The 17,564-nt window shown below is 36.3% G+C and overlaps 2 protein-coding genes across 3 annotated transcripts in view; one reads left to right on the top strand and one right to left on the bottom strand.

The window, feature by feature from the left end:
* Positions 1–3,114: 3,114 nt before the first annotated feature.
* LOC110457665 (serine/threonine-protein phosphatase 2A catalytic subunit beta isoform) lies at positions 3,115–13,099 on the bottom strand. Of its 2 annotated transcripts, none has more exons than XM_021509022.1 (7): positions 12,870–13,099; positions 11,143–11,352; positions 9,521–9,694; positions 6,927–7,016; positions 6,193–6,354; positions 5,535–5,653; positions 3,115–5,268 (listed from the first exon to the last, which is right to left on the bottom strand). In XM_021509022.1, the coding sequence occupies exons 1-7, from the start codon at positions 12,978–12,980 to the stop codon at positions 5,196–5,198; spliced, it is 939 nt and encodes a 312-aa protein (XP_021364697.1). In that variant the 5' UTR covers positions 12,981–13,099; the 3' UTR covers positions 3,115–5,195. The 2 variants fall into 2 exon arrangements, with proteins under 2 accessions (XP_021364697.1, XP_021364698.1); XM_021509023.1 differs by lacking the exon at positions 12,870–13,099 and adding an exon at positions 12,794–12,851.
* Positions 13,100–13,269: 170 nt separating this feature from the next.
* The window catches only part of LOC110457664 (receptor of activated protein C kinase 1), a 10,893-nt gene continuing 6,598 nt past the window's right edge, over positions 13,270–17,564 (top strand). The window contains exons 1-3 of the mRNA XM_021509021.1: positions 13,270–13,478; positions 14,706–14,877; positions 15,518–15,665. Coding sequence (XP_021364696.1) covers positions 13,370–13,478; positions 14,706–14,877; positions 15,518–15,665 — 429 coding nt within the window. The 5' untranslated portion in view covers positions 13,270–13,369. The remainder of the gene's footprint in view (positions 13,479–14,705; positions 14,878–15,517; positions 15,666–17,564) is intronic.

Here is a 17,564-nt window from a genome sequence, read left to right as displayed (position 1 = left end):
ACTCCGGCTAAAGTTGACATTTGACCTAATTACTGAAGTATCATGACTATGGACCAAATGCTTCTTAGGATATCGTTGTCTGAAGATTTTAACATTTTTGACTCCTGTGACCTTGAAAGTAGGTCAAGGTCATTTCAAAGAGGACATTTTATAGCACTCTATCCCTGGTACCTACTGGCCAAATGACCCTGGGCCCTATGGAACTTAGGGAAGATTGTTCAAGCTTTTAACCCATGTTGACTTTTGACCCCCAATATAGCACTTAAAGTTGACCTTTAACCTCATTACTGTGAATAAGAAAATGATTCACACTGCTGGGCTACATAACATACTCAAGTATCATGACTCTAGTCCAAATGGTTCTTAGGATATTGTTGTTTGAAGTTTTTAACATATTTGAACCCTGTGACCTTGAAACTAGGTCATGGTCATTTTAATGAGTAACTTTATAGCACTCCATCCCAGGTACCTATTGGTCAAATATTATGACCCTGGGCCTTATGGAATTTAAGAAGATTGTTAAAGCTTTTAACCCATGTTGACATTTGACCCTCGACTAGCACTTTAAGATGACCTTTGACCTCATTACTGTAATTAAGAAAAATCTTTGCACTGCTGGTCTATATAACATACCCAAGTATCATGACTCTAGTCCAAATGTTTCTTAGGATATTGTTGTTTTAATTTTTGAAAATGTTTGCCCCTGTGACCTTGAAACTAGATCAAGGTCATTTTAATGAGGAACTTTATAGCACTCCATCCCAGGTACTTATTGGTCAAATATTATGACCCTGGGCCTTATGGAATTTGAGAAGATTGTTAATGCTTTTAACCCATGTTGACATTTGACCCTCGACTAGCACTTAAAGTTGACCTTTGACCGTTTTACTGTAATTAAGAAAAATATTCGCACTGCTGGTCTATATAACATACCCAAGTATCTTGACTCTAGTCCAAATGGTTCTTAGGATATTGTTGTTTCAATTTTTGAACATATTTGACCCCTGTGACCTTGAAACTAGGTCAAGGTCATTTTAATGAGGAATATTTATAGCACTCCATCCCAGGTACCTACTGGCCAAATATCATGACACTAGGTCCTCCAATTCTTCAGAAGAAGTTGTTCAAAAGAAAAAGTTAACCAACGGACGACGGACTACGCAGTACAGCATAAGCTCACATGGCCCTTCAGGCTAGGTGAGCTAAAAACAGTTGGGCCAACAATAAATCTCGAGTATCTGGTGTTATCTTAGATACAAACAAGATGGAAGCTCGGTTGCCCCTGGAGAAAATCGAAAGAATTGTATTCTTCATAGAGTAACTGTGTCAGAGAAACTCACATGCTAAACATGAACTACTACAATTTTTAGGACATTTAAATTTTGCTATGTGAATAATAGTACCAGGGCGTAGTTTTGTTTCTTATCTCATTTCGCTATCAACCAAAGTAAAACATTTACACCACCATGTACATCTAAATAGTGAGTGCAGAAGGAATCTAGAAATGTGGAAATACTTAAAGGAATGGAATGGCATTTCTGTATTTTAGAATGGTATGTATTGCCTTAATTACAAGGTTAACAGTTCGTTTTTTCTACATTTTGTATGCAGCAAAATATTTAAAGAGTACTTTTAATGTTTTTGATCACTACACAGGTTTTATGCAAGTCCACTTATATGATTGGTACGTTGCTTATATATAACAATTGATATTATGGCAAATTTTTACCAGCACATAACTTAAATGTACTCTGTACCAAGCCAAAAGAAAAAGTACCGTGTTACCCGGTCCTAGTCTGCCAATTAAGGAACTTCAATAGCATTTACACAGAACTTCTACAGCACTGCCAGGAGATTTCAACAGCACTTCAAGGGGACTTCAAGAGCACTGCCAGGGGAATGAATAGAGCTTCCATGAGACTTCAAAAGCACTGCAAGGGGACCTCAATAGCATTCCCAGGGAACTTTATTGGTACTGCTGGGGGACATTTTTGGTACTGCTATTGAACTTCAATGGAACTTCATAGGTACCACTATTGGAACTACAGCACTCCCTGCTGTCGAAGTCCTATTGAAGCATCATTAACACAAGAGGCCCAGAGGGCCTGTATCGCTCACCTGGATATCTAAGCAATCATGGCAAAATATTCTCCAAATGAGATCCAAGGGAATATGCCAGACCCCAAGGCCAATCCTTGTAGCATATCTGTATTAGATTTTTCATGCCCAGCAATTTTATGTATGGCTATGGGGTGGGGATCTCAAATGTTTCTAAGCTGTGACTAAGAAACTAGGTCTCTAGGGGTTCGGTCAGACCCCAGGGTCTATTCTAATATCATGACTGCATTCATCTCTTTATGCCCAGTATCTATATACTTAGTTTTGGGGTGGGGATCTCAACCGTTTCAAAGTTATGGCCCAGGGACTATGACTCCAAGGTAGGGAGGGGCCAGACCCTGGGCAATCCTGGAAACATGTGCAATCTTTTCTTCATTCTCAGCAATTGTATTCATGGTTATAGGGTGGGGATCTCAACCATTTCCAAGCAATAAACTATTTTTGGCCCCACCCTTTAGCCAAGGGGGTCAGCGCCACTACTTTTACAATTTGAATCCCCACCGCTCATGAATGCTTCCAACCAAATATGATTGATATCCAGTGCATAGTTTTACAGAAGAAGTCATTTATAGCAATATAGCCAAATAACCCTTTTTGGCCACGCCCCTCAGCCCCACCATTTGTACAAATTTGAATCCCCACCTCTCATGAATGCTTCTGACCAAATATGATTGATATCCAGCGCATAGTTCTACAGAAGAAGTCATTATAGCAATATAGCCCAATTGCCCCTTTTGGCTTCGCCCCTCAGCCCCACCATTTGTAATTTTGAATCCCCATTACCTAGGGATGCTTCCAGTCAAATATGGTTGATGTCCAGTTTTTAGTTGTAGAGAATCATTGGTTAAGAAGAAGAATCGTTTGAAGAAATTGTTGACGTACGGACGACGGATGCCACATTATGGCATAAGCTCACCTTGGTCAAAATGTAAGAGAGACATTAAACGAGAACAGGTTTTTTATCTGGTAGAAAATATTTCAACAAAGAAAAATAAATATGTTACTTATTCTTTATTATCAATAACTTTGTCGACATATAATTGTATTCCTGTGCAAATTGTAAATTCTAAAATCTTGCATCTCCCGATTCAACGACACCCATGGCATGTTACTCATTGCTAAGGACGATCATGGTGAGAAAAAAAAAAATCTTTATAAAAATTCTTTAAATATTAATCACACTACAATGCACTGTACTGAAGCATGTGGAACAAAACAGTTCTTATCTATATATGTAATTCAATAGTCCCCCCTTTCAACACTTCCTCAGTATCGGGATTAACAGAAGATAATGATAGTTTCAATACATCATAGAACGAAAGATCGCAAAAGAAGATTCTCAATAAAATGAAGCCTACTTATAGCACACATTAATCATCAGCGCGACAAAACTGAACTTCTAATGGAATAATACAAATCTACACTTTTGATTTCAAACAGCAAAATAATATTTGGTCATTAAATTACTTAAATACAAGATTGTATGCGAATATTCAAACATATTTATATACCATCACAATTCACTCGAAGAATTTAGTATTAGTATTGAAAATTAAAAAATTAAAATCTGAAACATGGGAAAAGATGGTGAAGACTTGAGTTGGTTGCTTCGAAAATGTTTGAAGCATTGGTTTAACTTTCTATTAAAAATGATTTATAAAACAGTTTTTAACCTGCATCTATTTTGTGATAATTCATCATGAAAAAGCAACCATAGAAAAATCTTCAACCACAAAAAGACAAGTTTCAAGTGAGCGACTTTTATATGAAGTTCCTTGGAATATATCATCAATGTTATCTGTTAGCTCAATGTGTAGACAATCAGAAAAGGATGCAAGTTACTTCGCATGAGAGAATGTAACGGAAAAGAAATGGGGTTCATTAAAACATATTCTACATACTACGCCATTCCCACAAATACGGCAGGACTTTTTAATCCAATCATATACAGCACATGTCAAATAGCCATGCATGTTATTTTTACAAATATGTTCTCATTTACTTGAACTACCAACAAATTTTTGCGGGAAAATTCAACTAATTTGAACATTTGGCAGAACGAAAAGAAATAAAACTCAATAGTAGACAAAGGCTTGACAATAAACAAGATTTCTTCCATACAATCGCTCGTAATCATGTTATCTATCGACTTACACACACACACTGTACAAAATATAACAAGAAATCAATATAGCACAGTAATGCCTACCTTACACCAGCAATAAGTGTCGCTACCCAAACAAATGGCCCACTACTTACATTAGAGTATAAATAATCACACTGGGATTCTTACCACCTTCTCCTCACAAAACTTATCACTTCTACGGAGAGGAAAAAATTCTTGGAGGGGAAATTGGATATATGTGATTTTTTTTCTATGATTTTCCTGCACAGTACAATATCTGCAATCCCCGAAACTGAAACCCAAAAAATCTGTTCTTATTGCTTCCCATGGAAAGATAGAACACAACGTCATGAATTGAAAAATAATGCTATTGAAAAAATCTGTTCATCAAATCATTTCTCTGATGTTGGTGATGTTGCGTCGCTGTCTTTCCGGCTTCTGGCTATGAATGTAACAGGATTACACGCCTACCATGATCTCCTAATCTAACTGCCTGTCACAAATTGAACACGTAAAGATAACTACAAATTGAAATTGCACACTCATGACACCAAACATACGTGTCTGTAAAAGATGGAAACTAGAGGGTTCTATTCCCCACATTCAAACATCCTCCTACAAAAAAAAGTAATGTTTTCAAAGATCCCCTCCCCTGCTATCTTGTTTCGAATGCCCCCACTTCCCTCAAAATTATCATCTTTACATTGAAGACTTCGTCAATCCTTTATGAGCTGTGCATTTTTTTTCTCCTCTCTCCATATAACAATAAAAGACTAAAATGTCATACGTTGAGTGCTGGTAGGGATCAATATGTCGCTGGTCGGTATGCAGCTACTGGTCACAGATCAGTTGGCAGCGTACCAGCACAAAAAACGTTACATACAAACTCTGGTACAACATTTCTAGATATATTAGCGCATGAAATTGTTCTGCAAAGCTCTTTGTTTTCTTTCTACAGGAAGTAGTCTGGAGTTCTTCTTGTTACATGAGGTTCGCCTCGCCTTGGTGCTGGATCAAACTGCAAGCTGTTGAAAAAATAAAAACGTTAATCTCTTTTCCTGCTTCAAATTAATAAGACACCAACAAAAATAGAGCAATATGTATCAATATGGGAAAGTGGTCTTGCTGCAGAAATCAAATCATTTTGAAGACCATTTCCAAGTAGTAATTGTAACAGGAGGGAGTTGGTTTTATTTTATAGGTTTATGTTATCATAACCCATTAAATCCAAACCACATGGGATTTTAAATCAATTTGATGAAATGTTTTTTCAAAAAAAGTGTTTACTTACAATGAATACTTAAGAGCATCATCTAGTTCCATAATGGCGGCCTGGTTTCCACACCGATAACAATAGTTAGGGGCACTGAATATTGTCACCACATTCCGGTCGTGACACCAGTTGTAGCCCTTTCAAAAGAAACACTTCAGTTAGATTTTCATGGAAATTCATTGGACAATTCTCAACTCATTCACCCCTGAAACTTCATAATGAACAATTCCAACCTTAGATTGATCACAACACTATACAGTATTTTTCAGTATCAAAGCCTCAAGACTCAAAAGTGCTTGCACAAAATTGGCATATATCAACATTGTAGGGTAGGTGGGGTTTAAAAGAAACAGTCATCACTTAGGGCCTTTAAGATATCGTGTCATTTTGAACTTTATTTTTACGACCAGAAAAAAAGCCAACAATGAATGTTGCCAGTTGCTCAGTGTTACAAAAGTCATATCAAACATTTCCCTGTGCAATATTCTTTGCAAATGATGACATTCTTAAACTGGATATTTTCTTATCTATAACTTTCACTGATTTTAAAAGTAGAACTTAAGAAAATGGACAATGGGACTTTGACAAAACAAGTTCTAACACAGAACATTTAAATCCTTCACATGCAAACAAGTTTTATGCAGTCAAGAAAAAGCAACAAGTTCAAAATTGATACCTCCATGACTAGCTGATGCGCCCTGGATACCAGTGTCAGGGAGTTACTGTGGTTGAAAGTCTCCGAGATGTCCTGTCCAAACGTATAGCCGGCACCACGAGGAGATATACCCCAGCCGCCTCTGTCGTCAGGGTCGGACCATAGAAGATCACACATTGGTCCCTGAAATAGTGTTGTATGGGTCAAATACTATCTAATTGTACACTCTTTTTAACATTAATGCAGACAATGGGTCCATTTAGTACTAAATAACTCAATAAACTTGAAAAGCTGTAAAAAAAACCCATTGAACTTAGCATCTTTACACACATTTAGTCTATAAAATATGAGGTTTTCATAAATGTCACATTATGAATTTAGGGGATCCCTGGGCAGAATTTTGAGAGACTGATTAGTTTAACATATTACAGTACACAAACTCAGAATATTGTTTTTTTAGTTTGCCTTTTTACACCACCTATGTATTCCTAAGGATGTCCGGCCAAAAGTGAAAATCCACTCTCAAAGTACAAACTTATGATTTCAGATGTCAAAAGTGTGAATAAGCAACTGGCTAGCTTCATGAACAAATCACTTTTGAATCAGTGAAAGGAATATCATTAGATTCAGTGCTGACAATTCAAAACATTGAGAACTGTAATATTAATTTCTGTTAATGCTACAAACTGTACTGACAGTCTTCTGAAGTCCTATTTGTGACACGCAGACAGATAGCTGAAAACATCATAACCTACCTCATGAGGAACTTCCTGGATTCTGTCTAAAGCTCGTATATGATCTAATGTGTCTATAGATGGAGACAAACCACCATGCAAACAAAATATCTACAAAGTAAAACAATAATTACATTAGACATTTGAAATCACAACATATCTTTTTCAGCTAAATTATCATGGTCTAGTCAATTTCTAGGGTTAGAAAATGTCTGAGCGAGCAAATTCTGCAGCTCTACTTTATTTGAGATAATCATCAAGAATAATGATCTTTTAGTCACTTAATTTTTCATTTTAGAAAACGCATTCCCCTTTTTCATTAGTAAATAATGTTTTTTCCATCTTTTACAATGTATCAAAATTTCTGAACATTTTCTCAAAACTGAACTATCTATTGTCTAAATGATGTACCAGATTTCTACACGAACACTAGTCCTCCAGTCCGAGGCTAATAGTTATCATCAAGGACTAGTGAATCACCTGTTCGAGACTAATAGTTATCATCAAGGACTAGTGAATCACGTGTCTGAGGCTAAAAGTTATCATCGAGGACTAGTGAATCACCTGTCTGAGACTAATAGTTATCATCAAGGACTAGTGAATCACCTAACTTTACTGGTCCTTTGGACTAATTAAACTATATGATATCACAATATCATTTGATATATAGATTAAAATACAGATATTTTACATAATAATTATCAAAATTATCCTTAACTTCACCATATCTTTTGACAGTATTTTTATTATGTCTCATATACAATTAATTTACTTTTTTTGTGTGCTGGAAATGTTTTCTCAGGGAAATCTTCATACATTAGAACTAGTTACATTGACATAGGAGTAGAGTATATCTATTCAACTAAGCAAAACTGGTTATTGTCTAAGGGCTATTCCAAAATTAAATGTGTGTGTGTGTGTGTGTGTNGGGGGGGGGGGGGGGGGGGGGGGGGGGGGGGGGGCATTTGTCTGAGACCCCCACCCCATCATTTTTTTATTTTTTTTGACCCACAACCCATCAATTTTTTTTTATACAAATACCCACCATGCATAAAATTAAATTTAAAAACCTACAAATTTTCTAATATTTGATTTTGGGAATAAATGTTGATTAATTAAGAGAATAATTAAAAAGGGTATAATGTATAACCTTCTTTTCAGCAGGTATTGTATACACAAGTTGTCAGGACTTCCAAGAAGAATTGTGAAATGGTTCATCATGGACTTGGGTGTATATGTATCTATAATATTCACCAGAAACATGAAGTCGGGATGTACTTATTTTTTTGTTTGTTAATTAATGCAGCAATTCAAAACAATTCAAAATTACTTCATCATATGGTAATTTGGTCCCTTTAGGACTTGTCAGTAGTATTGTATCTGTGATTACTATGCATGTGTATACCTGTCAATTTTTTTACGAACAAGTCAACAATACAATATTAAATCAGGGCTGTTCCAGTTTTAACTATGTAGGGGAGGGGGAAGGCACACTTATGAAAATTAAATATACGAGTTGTGGGGTAGATGCAAATACAATATGAATAATGTACATGTATTGAAATGATATTTAATTGATACAATTTTAATTATAATTCATATGTGATGGATGTGCTGAAAACTTGCTGTCCCCCAATCCACCTATTCAAAACTGGAACAGCCCTCAGTAGATTGAAGAATAAACAAACAAATATGAAACATGTGTATTGCTTTAAAAAAACTTATTTTATTAAAACTGAATGTCTAGACAAGTGTATCCTTCTATCAAGGGATATTTAGTTGGGCGATTACAAAGTATACGTACCACTGAAATATTAAGTGTACACTAGTCCGGGACATTCAAGCTGTGCAACAAGCAAGATGCTATACCATCAGCAAACTCTACGATTATTGTTGTTCAAGGACATTTAAATCTTAAAAGCATTCAATTATAAATGCACACTGAACTTTACTGAAGTAATACTACATTTTATATTAAAACAATAAAATAGCTAATTCCCAGTACAATAACGTTCTTTATGCTAGGAGTTATTAAACAGTTATAATCTGCATCTATGATGGGCTTAGGAATTGATTATTAAGTTTAAATGAAAAATGAAAGGTATACATAGGCAAAACAACACATGTGTTGATCAGACAGGTCAGATTTCAGGAGTTTGTGGCGCGGAGGAATGCACACCTCCGTGTCGCCGCCATGTTTGTTGTTATCTCGTTGATTCTCAAGCCGATGAGATTCTGCGAGATGTGCCAGAGTGATCTCCCTTGTAATGTTAAAAACGGCAAGAACACGGATTTCACTTCAATGCTATTTTATTTGTTTTACAAAACGATGTTGACATTGGTTTGAGGAAATAAAGAGACAATGGGTTAGAACATAATGTAAGTATCTAAATTTACCCCACACTGTTTTTTTCGGCGGGGGATCAAACCCACCACCCACAAATTTGATTTTGTAATTTTACAAAGCATGCATCCAATTAAAATTGAGTTTACCCCCACCATGCATACATATTTAATTTGGTTGCCGCCCGCTCCCCCCACACATTCATTTCTGGAATAGCCCTAACTCTGTCATAGGTTAAAATGTTCCAAAGTCGATAATAACACAGACTTACCTGTGTATCCACTAAGGCTGTAAGGGGGAGGTAATCAAACAGATCAGTGAAATATTTCCAAACGTTGGCGTTTCCATACTTCCGTAGGCATTCATCATAAAAACCATAAACTTGGGTAATTTGCCGACTTTCGTGATTTCCCCGGAGGATTGTGATTCTGTCCTTAAACCTTACCTGGAACAAGGAAATTGGTAAAACCGATGAATGGAATTAAGTATGTGTGACCCTGATCTAGAGTGTATACACCAAAATTTAATAATCATTACCTTTTGTTATAATTTTTAAGTAATATTACTCAATTTCAAATAAAAAAACACACAATGTAGTTTTCACATCAACACTTTCAACAATCATTTCTTACTGGTACATATATATTGACCACACTATAAACAGTGATGTCAATATATAAGAGGCAGCATTGAACAAATGACCATTGGTAAATTAACTGCCATTTAGTTTGTGATCTGCTCTCAGCGCCTTTCCACTCAATATTGTGAAGACTCCCTAGTCTTTTGGTTTTGTGAAATTCAATGTGCGAATTTGCAAAATTGTGAAAAAAATTGACACGCAAGATTGCAAAATGATGAAGAAAAACTGATTTTTGGTCAATGAGGGGCTATAAGACACTAATCATAAATGGTCGGGTGGTCAACATTTACAAAAAAACAGCAGCATTTTTTTTGTTGTATATTTCAAAGTTTTCTTAAACTTTCAAGATGCACATGACATAGCGTAACTGTGATCTTTAGAAACTATAACACAAAGAAAGGCCTATGGCCGAACTGTTGAATTAAAATAGTGTATAGAACTAATAAACATATTCAATATTTCAATTATAAATTCATCTGCCTGTCTTTAGTGTTTTTGAATAAATTTATGATTTCCTGGTACTCCATCTGGGTAAGGTTTATAGCTGAATTGAAGTTAATTCTCATTAAATCTTCAAGGTGTTTGGTAGTTAGAGAAGTCTGCAGAAAAGTACAAAGGTCGTTCATTAAACTGAATGACCTCTCTACAAATATTAGAAATAGAAATCGAATGATCCGACTCCTCAACAGGGTCAATAGTATGGGCCGATTCAGACAAGGTTTGCTGTCGAATCATCGGGGCGCCAGGGTCAAATGTCGTCTTCGTATTAGTAACCGAAGCAGGCACATTTTTCGTTTGAAAAAAGCCAAGCAAACTCTTCTGTGAACTGTCCAACTCCTTTTTCAATTTCTTAACGTAGTATTTACGCAACATGATTTGTTTACAATTTGATTTTTAATATCCGGGTAGTTAATTTTGACACAAGCCAAAATCATTATATTAGACTAATTATTGGCTGTAAATAAAATTTTATCCAATCAGACTCGAGCTATTAATGAGAGCAAATGACTCATGATATGACGCATACCGAAGCAGAATAAAACTGGTGGTGCGAGTGTCAGAAAAGTTGTGATTGTTAAAGCCTCTGAAACAGAAGTACATTCGCGAATGCAAGCGTACATCTCATTCGTTTGTTATGTGAATTTTTTTAACGAAAGAAATCTTTGAAATGCCACTGTAAATTGTCTCCCTACTATTTTGACCTCTAACCCCCCCGTCAAACCATAACTCATAATATCAAACGATGAACTTACCTTCAAAGCTACAAGTAGACTAACCGTTTCTACCGAGTAGTAACCTCTATCTACATAATCTCCCATAAATAGGTAGTTTGTGTCTGGGGATTTTCCACCTATGCGGAACAGCTCCATCAGGTCGTGGAACTGTCCGTGGACGTCTCCGCACACTGTCACCGGACATTTTACTTCCTGTACATTTGACTCTTTTGTTAAAATCTCTTTAGCCTGCAAAATCAAAACGGAAAATTTCAATTGATTAAAATATCAGTGGCAATGCCGTTAAATGGGCATCTGCCTTTAGAAATTACATGTATGTATGATATTTTTTTTCTCTTTTGAATATAATCTGGATGCTGGGTTCTCATTCCTTGTTTCTTGTTCAAAATATTAAAAAGACAAATAACTTGAGCAGTATTCCTATGTAACAGTTAATATGTAATGCACAAGTTGTTTAGTTCATTTGAATAGCGATCTGGATTGGGTTGATCGTTGGTGGCGAGATCAAGATAGCTCATGATCAATTAGTCGAGTGTCCATGCATTTAGAGTTCGGGAGGTCAAAGGTGCATTTTTCGTCTCTTAATTGTTACATTTGGTGCCAAACAAAATATATACCCACTAAAGATGATTTAGTGTTTCATGTGACTTGAGGGTTTGTGCGGAACTGCACTTGGTTGATCACCAGCGACTAGGAAGCTCAATTAACTGATATTTTAATATTACAAGTGGAAACAACATCATGCATAGCCCCACATATATATATTATCAGAAGGAAATCATATTTGCTAATGACAACTCCATCTTATACCGTCAAATAAAATAACATCTTATTTTGATGAAATAATATATCATCATCATATTTGACCAATTACAACTTATTCTATTCATATATATATTATTACGAGAAATTATACCATCTTATATTCATATTATAAGGTCAAATCCTTAGGACCTTTTGTTATCTAAGTAATTAAGATCTATACTAGAGGACCCCATTGGAAATAAGCTGCCACCCAGCTTTCATGGGATATCCTAAGTTAAAGCTTAGTCAAACAGATACATTGTATTTATAGTGCTCCAAAATTTGTGATATTAACTTTGATGTGATCATCTAAATACTGTGATAAATCTGTGATTATTATGCAATTGAAATCTGTGATCATATGTGATATTTGTACCTGTATCTTGCTTTTACCGAATAAATATTATTATTTAATTGGTTAAAACATCAATTTAGAGTTCGGGAGGACCTAGGTTTGAATCACAATCTGGATGCATTGATTCTGAAAATCCCCCAGCACATATCTCTCGTATATCAGTGAATTGTCAAAATACTCACTCGGCAAGTTCAAAATTGAGGTTGGATATAATTATAGAGAAGAAAATGGTAGTGACTGAATTTTATTCGTAAGCTGTTCAAGCAGAACAATGATTTAGTTTTGTATTTCATTTGGTCATTTTCGCTCAATGCTTCTCGATAAATTTATCATCGACTATGAACTTGGCTTTATGAAGAGCTAAATGCTGACCTGGATACAAATATTTTTGAAAATAGTTCCGACTGCCAAGGCATCGGAGACGGTCATTGCGGCTTTCGTTGTGAATTGGCATATAAAAGAAACTCTGAGAAAAGCAATAGCAACTTACTAGTATGACAACTAACATACCATTGAACATATATTAGTGAAAGCACCTTGGGAGACGATGCGAGTTTACTTCGTAGCAACCGGCGCAAAAATATACCTTTTCGCACAACGATTTCACTTGATTTTCAGACAATTGCTTGCATTCATTCAACTGTTCAATCCATTGGTCGAGTTCTTTGGCACCAGATCTATCTTCTATGACATTCATTTTATGTTTTTCAGTGTTTCTTCAGTGTCCAATTCATGTACGAACACGGTTTCCCGTGTTCTCAAAAGCAGCTACACACAAAATGGCCGCCGTGGGTCTGAGGTGCGATGTGACGTCATTGCAAGATATAATGCTTATTAATATAATCAATCAATATATGGTAGTGTGCAAACACACAATTTCCAGCGAAATACAATTAAATAAACTAGAAATGAACATAACGCCTCAAATAAGTGGAAAATTATTTTTATGTGGAGGTAAATGCAGCGCCCTCTCAGCCTGACTCGCAATCAACTTCCTTTTCCGGTCTTCCGCCATAGACCACGGCCACGTAAAATAGAAGTGGCCGAAATCCAACGCAATCGTTGCGAGAAGACCACTAAATAAACATGGTGGAGCAAATGACATTAAGAGGAACCCTTAAGGGCCATGGAGGATGGGTTACGCAGATTGCCACTACCCCACAATACCCAGATATGGTGCTTTCATCATCACGGGGTACGTTATTTTCACAAACACATCGACGTGTTATCAGTTTCTTTGGACGAATGGTACAAAAAAATCTTCGATTCACTTTATAGGATTTTCATCTCAATAAAAAGGACTGTTTGAGATTTATTATTCCTATGATTGAATAGACAACTTATTTTCGTATGATTGAAAAGACTACTTAGTAGGTGAATATTGGTGAAAGGACCGGGGGGGGGGACTGTCTCATGATGCTCACCGACTGACAGTGACAGCAAAAGTAAAATGGTAACTTTCGATTTTAATCTTAACTTGTACCAGTTTAAAGCGATGTAAAGGAAATACTGATCAGAAAGCGCGATTAATCCTGCAGCGTTCACTACTTCCTACAGGTCCAGTACACTGTCGATTGAGCTATATAGCTATATTCACCTATACATTATAGCTGTATTGAGCTATATTTTCTCAGATTTCAATTTTCATTAAATCAAAGGAAAGTCGCATAAAACAATAAGGTTTATGGTAATGTTGACTACAAAAAGCATACATTTAGGTGTTTATTTTCCATAAATGTTAAATTTTCGATTTTTTTACATCATTATTTTTTAAAAAGAATGCTTATATTTAATGTCTTTTGTTATCTACCTTATGATAAGATCTTCTTTTAAAAGCGACTTTGTTTCGTTTTCCTTAAAAAAGAAAATCACATGAAAATAGCTCAAAAGACCTATATCAGATAGGTCAATAGAGCTATTATAGGTCTTTACAGCTATATAGCTCAATCGGCAGAGTGTACTGGACCTGTCCTACAAAGGGAATTGAAGGAAATTGTTTCAGAGAGTAGCATGACATTCTAGTTTCACTTTCATGATTAGTCCGAATTATTGTGACGTTTTATCGACTTTTTTATATTGGTCCGTCGTCGATTAACGTCAGAACTCCGGCCCTCTATAATATGCGGGAAATAATCGACCCGCGCCTGGGTCGCACTTCAAACTGATATTTTAGAAACAAATAGTCACTTTCACACACATGTCGCACATTGATCGAAAGGGTCGGTCTGGAACCCTAAACATACATTATTATTTTTTTGGCCTCATATGTCAATACATCCATAATATTTGACAGACAAGGCTAGAAACTGTGATTTGTTATTTAGGTCTGAACAGTGCCCCCCATTTAGGCATTTTTTGAAAATTTATTGTGGTGCAGCTGTTTTCTTCTCTTAAGGTTATTTATTCAATATTTTATTTCCAGACAAAACCCTCATCATGTGGAAGTTGACGAGGGATGAAGCCAACTATGGTCTCCCATTGAGGTGCCTACGAGGTCACGGACACTTTGTTTCAGACGTTGTCATGTCATCAGATGGGCAGTTCGCACTGTCTGGATCATGGGATAAAACTCTCCGTTTGTGGGATCTGAGTGCGTAAGTATGTGAAAATTGTACAGGTTCAGAAATATCTTCAAAAAATACTCTTTATACAGTCAGCTTTGGCTATGTGTCGGCTGATTATAAAGCATGGATGATGCTGTTTCTGTCATGGGGCCCATTGACCCCCTCAAAACTGAAATTGACCACTCGATGTTCCAGTTTTCTTTTAATTTTACATAAAATGCCCCTCTTAATTTTGATTTTGATATTGACTAAAAATTGCTGAAAATGGCCCACTGCTCTCAAATTCCAGGATTATCCCTGAAAAGGTGTTGATTTAGCTGTTACTTTATGACAATTGTACTAGGCAATATAAGGTAGAAAGATCCAGTTTTCATGTGTACTACATGTTCGATAATATAATGGTGCACTTGATGATTAAAAAAAAGACACATTTTACAATTACTGACGGAAACGTTTGAAAGAAAATTGTCCTGCAATTATGAGAGTGCACATAATCATTTGGTCTTGATTTACAGAAAAATATTTTTAGAAGTGGTTTCAAAGTCATGAAACTAGGAGACAAATCTAAGGTATGGCTTGTTATTGGATGTGTTGTCCATACCGTTATAAAAGGTATTTTGTTGGGATATTTTTATAACATTTACTGATTTATGATGTTGTGAACTTGCAGTGGATCCACCACCCGAATGTTTAAAGATCACGAGAAAGATGTGATGAGTGTTGCCTTTTCTGCGGATAACCGACAGATTGTGTCTGGGTCCCGGGACAAGACCATCAAACTGTGGAACACTCTGGGTGTCTGCAAATACACCATCCAGGTACATAACAAAAGCTGAAGCTAGTCAAGATTTGAAATCTTGTCAATACCTGCGCTCCACAGGGGCCTGTTTCTTTTGACTTTTAACCCTTATCCCGCCATTCACTCATGTGTATATATACACACCACTGCTGTGTATACAATTTGTGGGATACCTCCCACTGCCAAATAAACAACAGCTATATTAATCAAAATTAATTATCTGATTAAACCAACAATAACTTTTTATCTTATTAGAATCCAAGAAAATATATATAAAGTGTTTTGTTCAGGAAGACTTCTTCTTTTCATATCAAAAGTAATTTCGGATATCTCGCTTACCTTTCCCGAACTACAGGTTAGAAAAGCTGAGTTTTGTGTGTATTTTGTATGTTAGAAAGATGATTTACATCTAATAAACAGTTTATTTATTACCATCACCTGAAAAACAATTCCAAGTTTCATAATCAAAAGTACTTAGTATTCTGTCGTAAGAGTCGTCCGTATATTGACGTTAAAAAGAAGAGAGAGAAAAATGAATAGGGTCGCCGTCACCTGGAATATCTTTGTTCAAACCGGGCCGTCCCGTGAATGGGGCATTTATGGAGGTACGCTGTGTTGTCGTCGTCTTCAGGAATGTCCACGTCTTTATATGATTGATCAAAGTCAATATCTTGTACGATTTCTGCGTCACGTAGTAAATCTTCAGGTCCGAATCCCTAAAAGTCATTGTCAAATATATCGCTGATAATCTACAGTCGTTCGATTCGTCTTCTGTCAGTTTGTCGTCCGCCATTTTTCCGCGCTGTCAACAAAACGAATCTATGCTCTCGCGGTCATGGTGGCTTAGTTTATAAATAAACTGTGGGTATCACGTAGTCAGCCAATGAAATTAAGGTATAAACGAATACGTCATCATTTCTAAGTAAAGCTAGCAGTGATTTTCTCACCGCAGTTCCGTACTTAAAACGGCAATCCCGGAATCGACATATGCCGCGATCGGCAGTGGAAGGCATGTTTTGCGGAACGACGTATGCCGCGCTTGGCAGTGGGAAACGGGTTTATAAAAACGACATATGCTGCACTTGGCGGGATAAGGGTTAATAGGGAAATATCTCCCACAAAAATCTTGATTTTGTGAAAATAAAGTGATTTTCACATTGATTTTGGAAAAAATACAGCAGAAATTATGTAGGGGAAGGGGCCTTAATTATGCCAAAATTCTCTGTATTAAATTTAAATTGGTTGAATTTGCTCGGTATTGCAATGTTGATTAATGTTTCAGGGCTCAGGCTTAACTTTTTAAACCACTAGGCACTGTGCCTAGTGGCATGAAAAATCCACTCGGCATTCCAGAAATTTTACTGTACACCTGAGATTAGGAAAAATTTCAATAAATATTTACTGATCTGTTGACCTGTTAAGATGATGTTGTTCAATGTCCATGAATGGTTTTTTTGTGAACACAATTACTACACATCATAACTAGCAACATATGTTTGATTTCCATTCATCAAATGTATCGTGTCAACACTACTTTTTGTGAAAAGGGGTGAAGTTTCACTTCCATCTTTCGTTTCGATTAGTTACGGAACATTAAGTAGTCTAGTTCCCTGCTGCGATTGCTGCAGTCGGGCCCCGCAGTACATCGTTCAGGACGCTTTGATTCAAGCGCTCGGGTGATTTTTATGACAAGCATGAAAACGGCATGTTTTACGTTGTTTACTTCCGATGCTGTGACGAAAGTTACTTGGTAAAAAGTGTTCCATTGATTATTCATCACAATATTTAGGCGACAGATCTAGTGTATGTTTCAGTAATATTGACTTGGCACCGGGACGAGTGTGGTTGTAAATTCCACTCGTCCTTTTCAATTTTCACCAGGTCAGGACGAATGGCCGGGTAGTTAGCCTGAGCCCTG

This window comes from Mizuhopecten yessoensis, unplaced genomic scaffold (assembly GCF_002113885.1).
Source record: "Mizuhopecten yessoensis strain PY_sf001 unplaced genomic scaffold, ASM211388v2 scaffold9293, whole genome shotgun sequence".
Classification (NCBI taxonomy): domain Eukaryota; kingdom Metazoa; phylum Mollusca; class Bivalvia; order Pectinida; family Pectinidae; genus Mizuhopecten; species Mizuhopecten yessoensis.
Note: the sequence above shows the minus strand (reverse complement) of the source record. Positions and strands in the feature narration are given on the sequence as shown.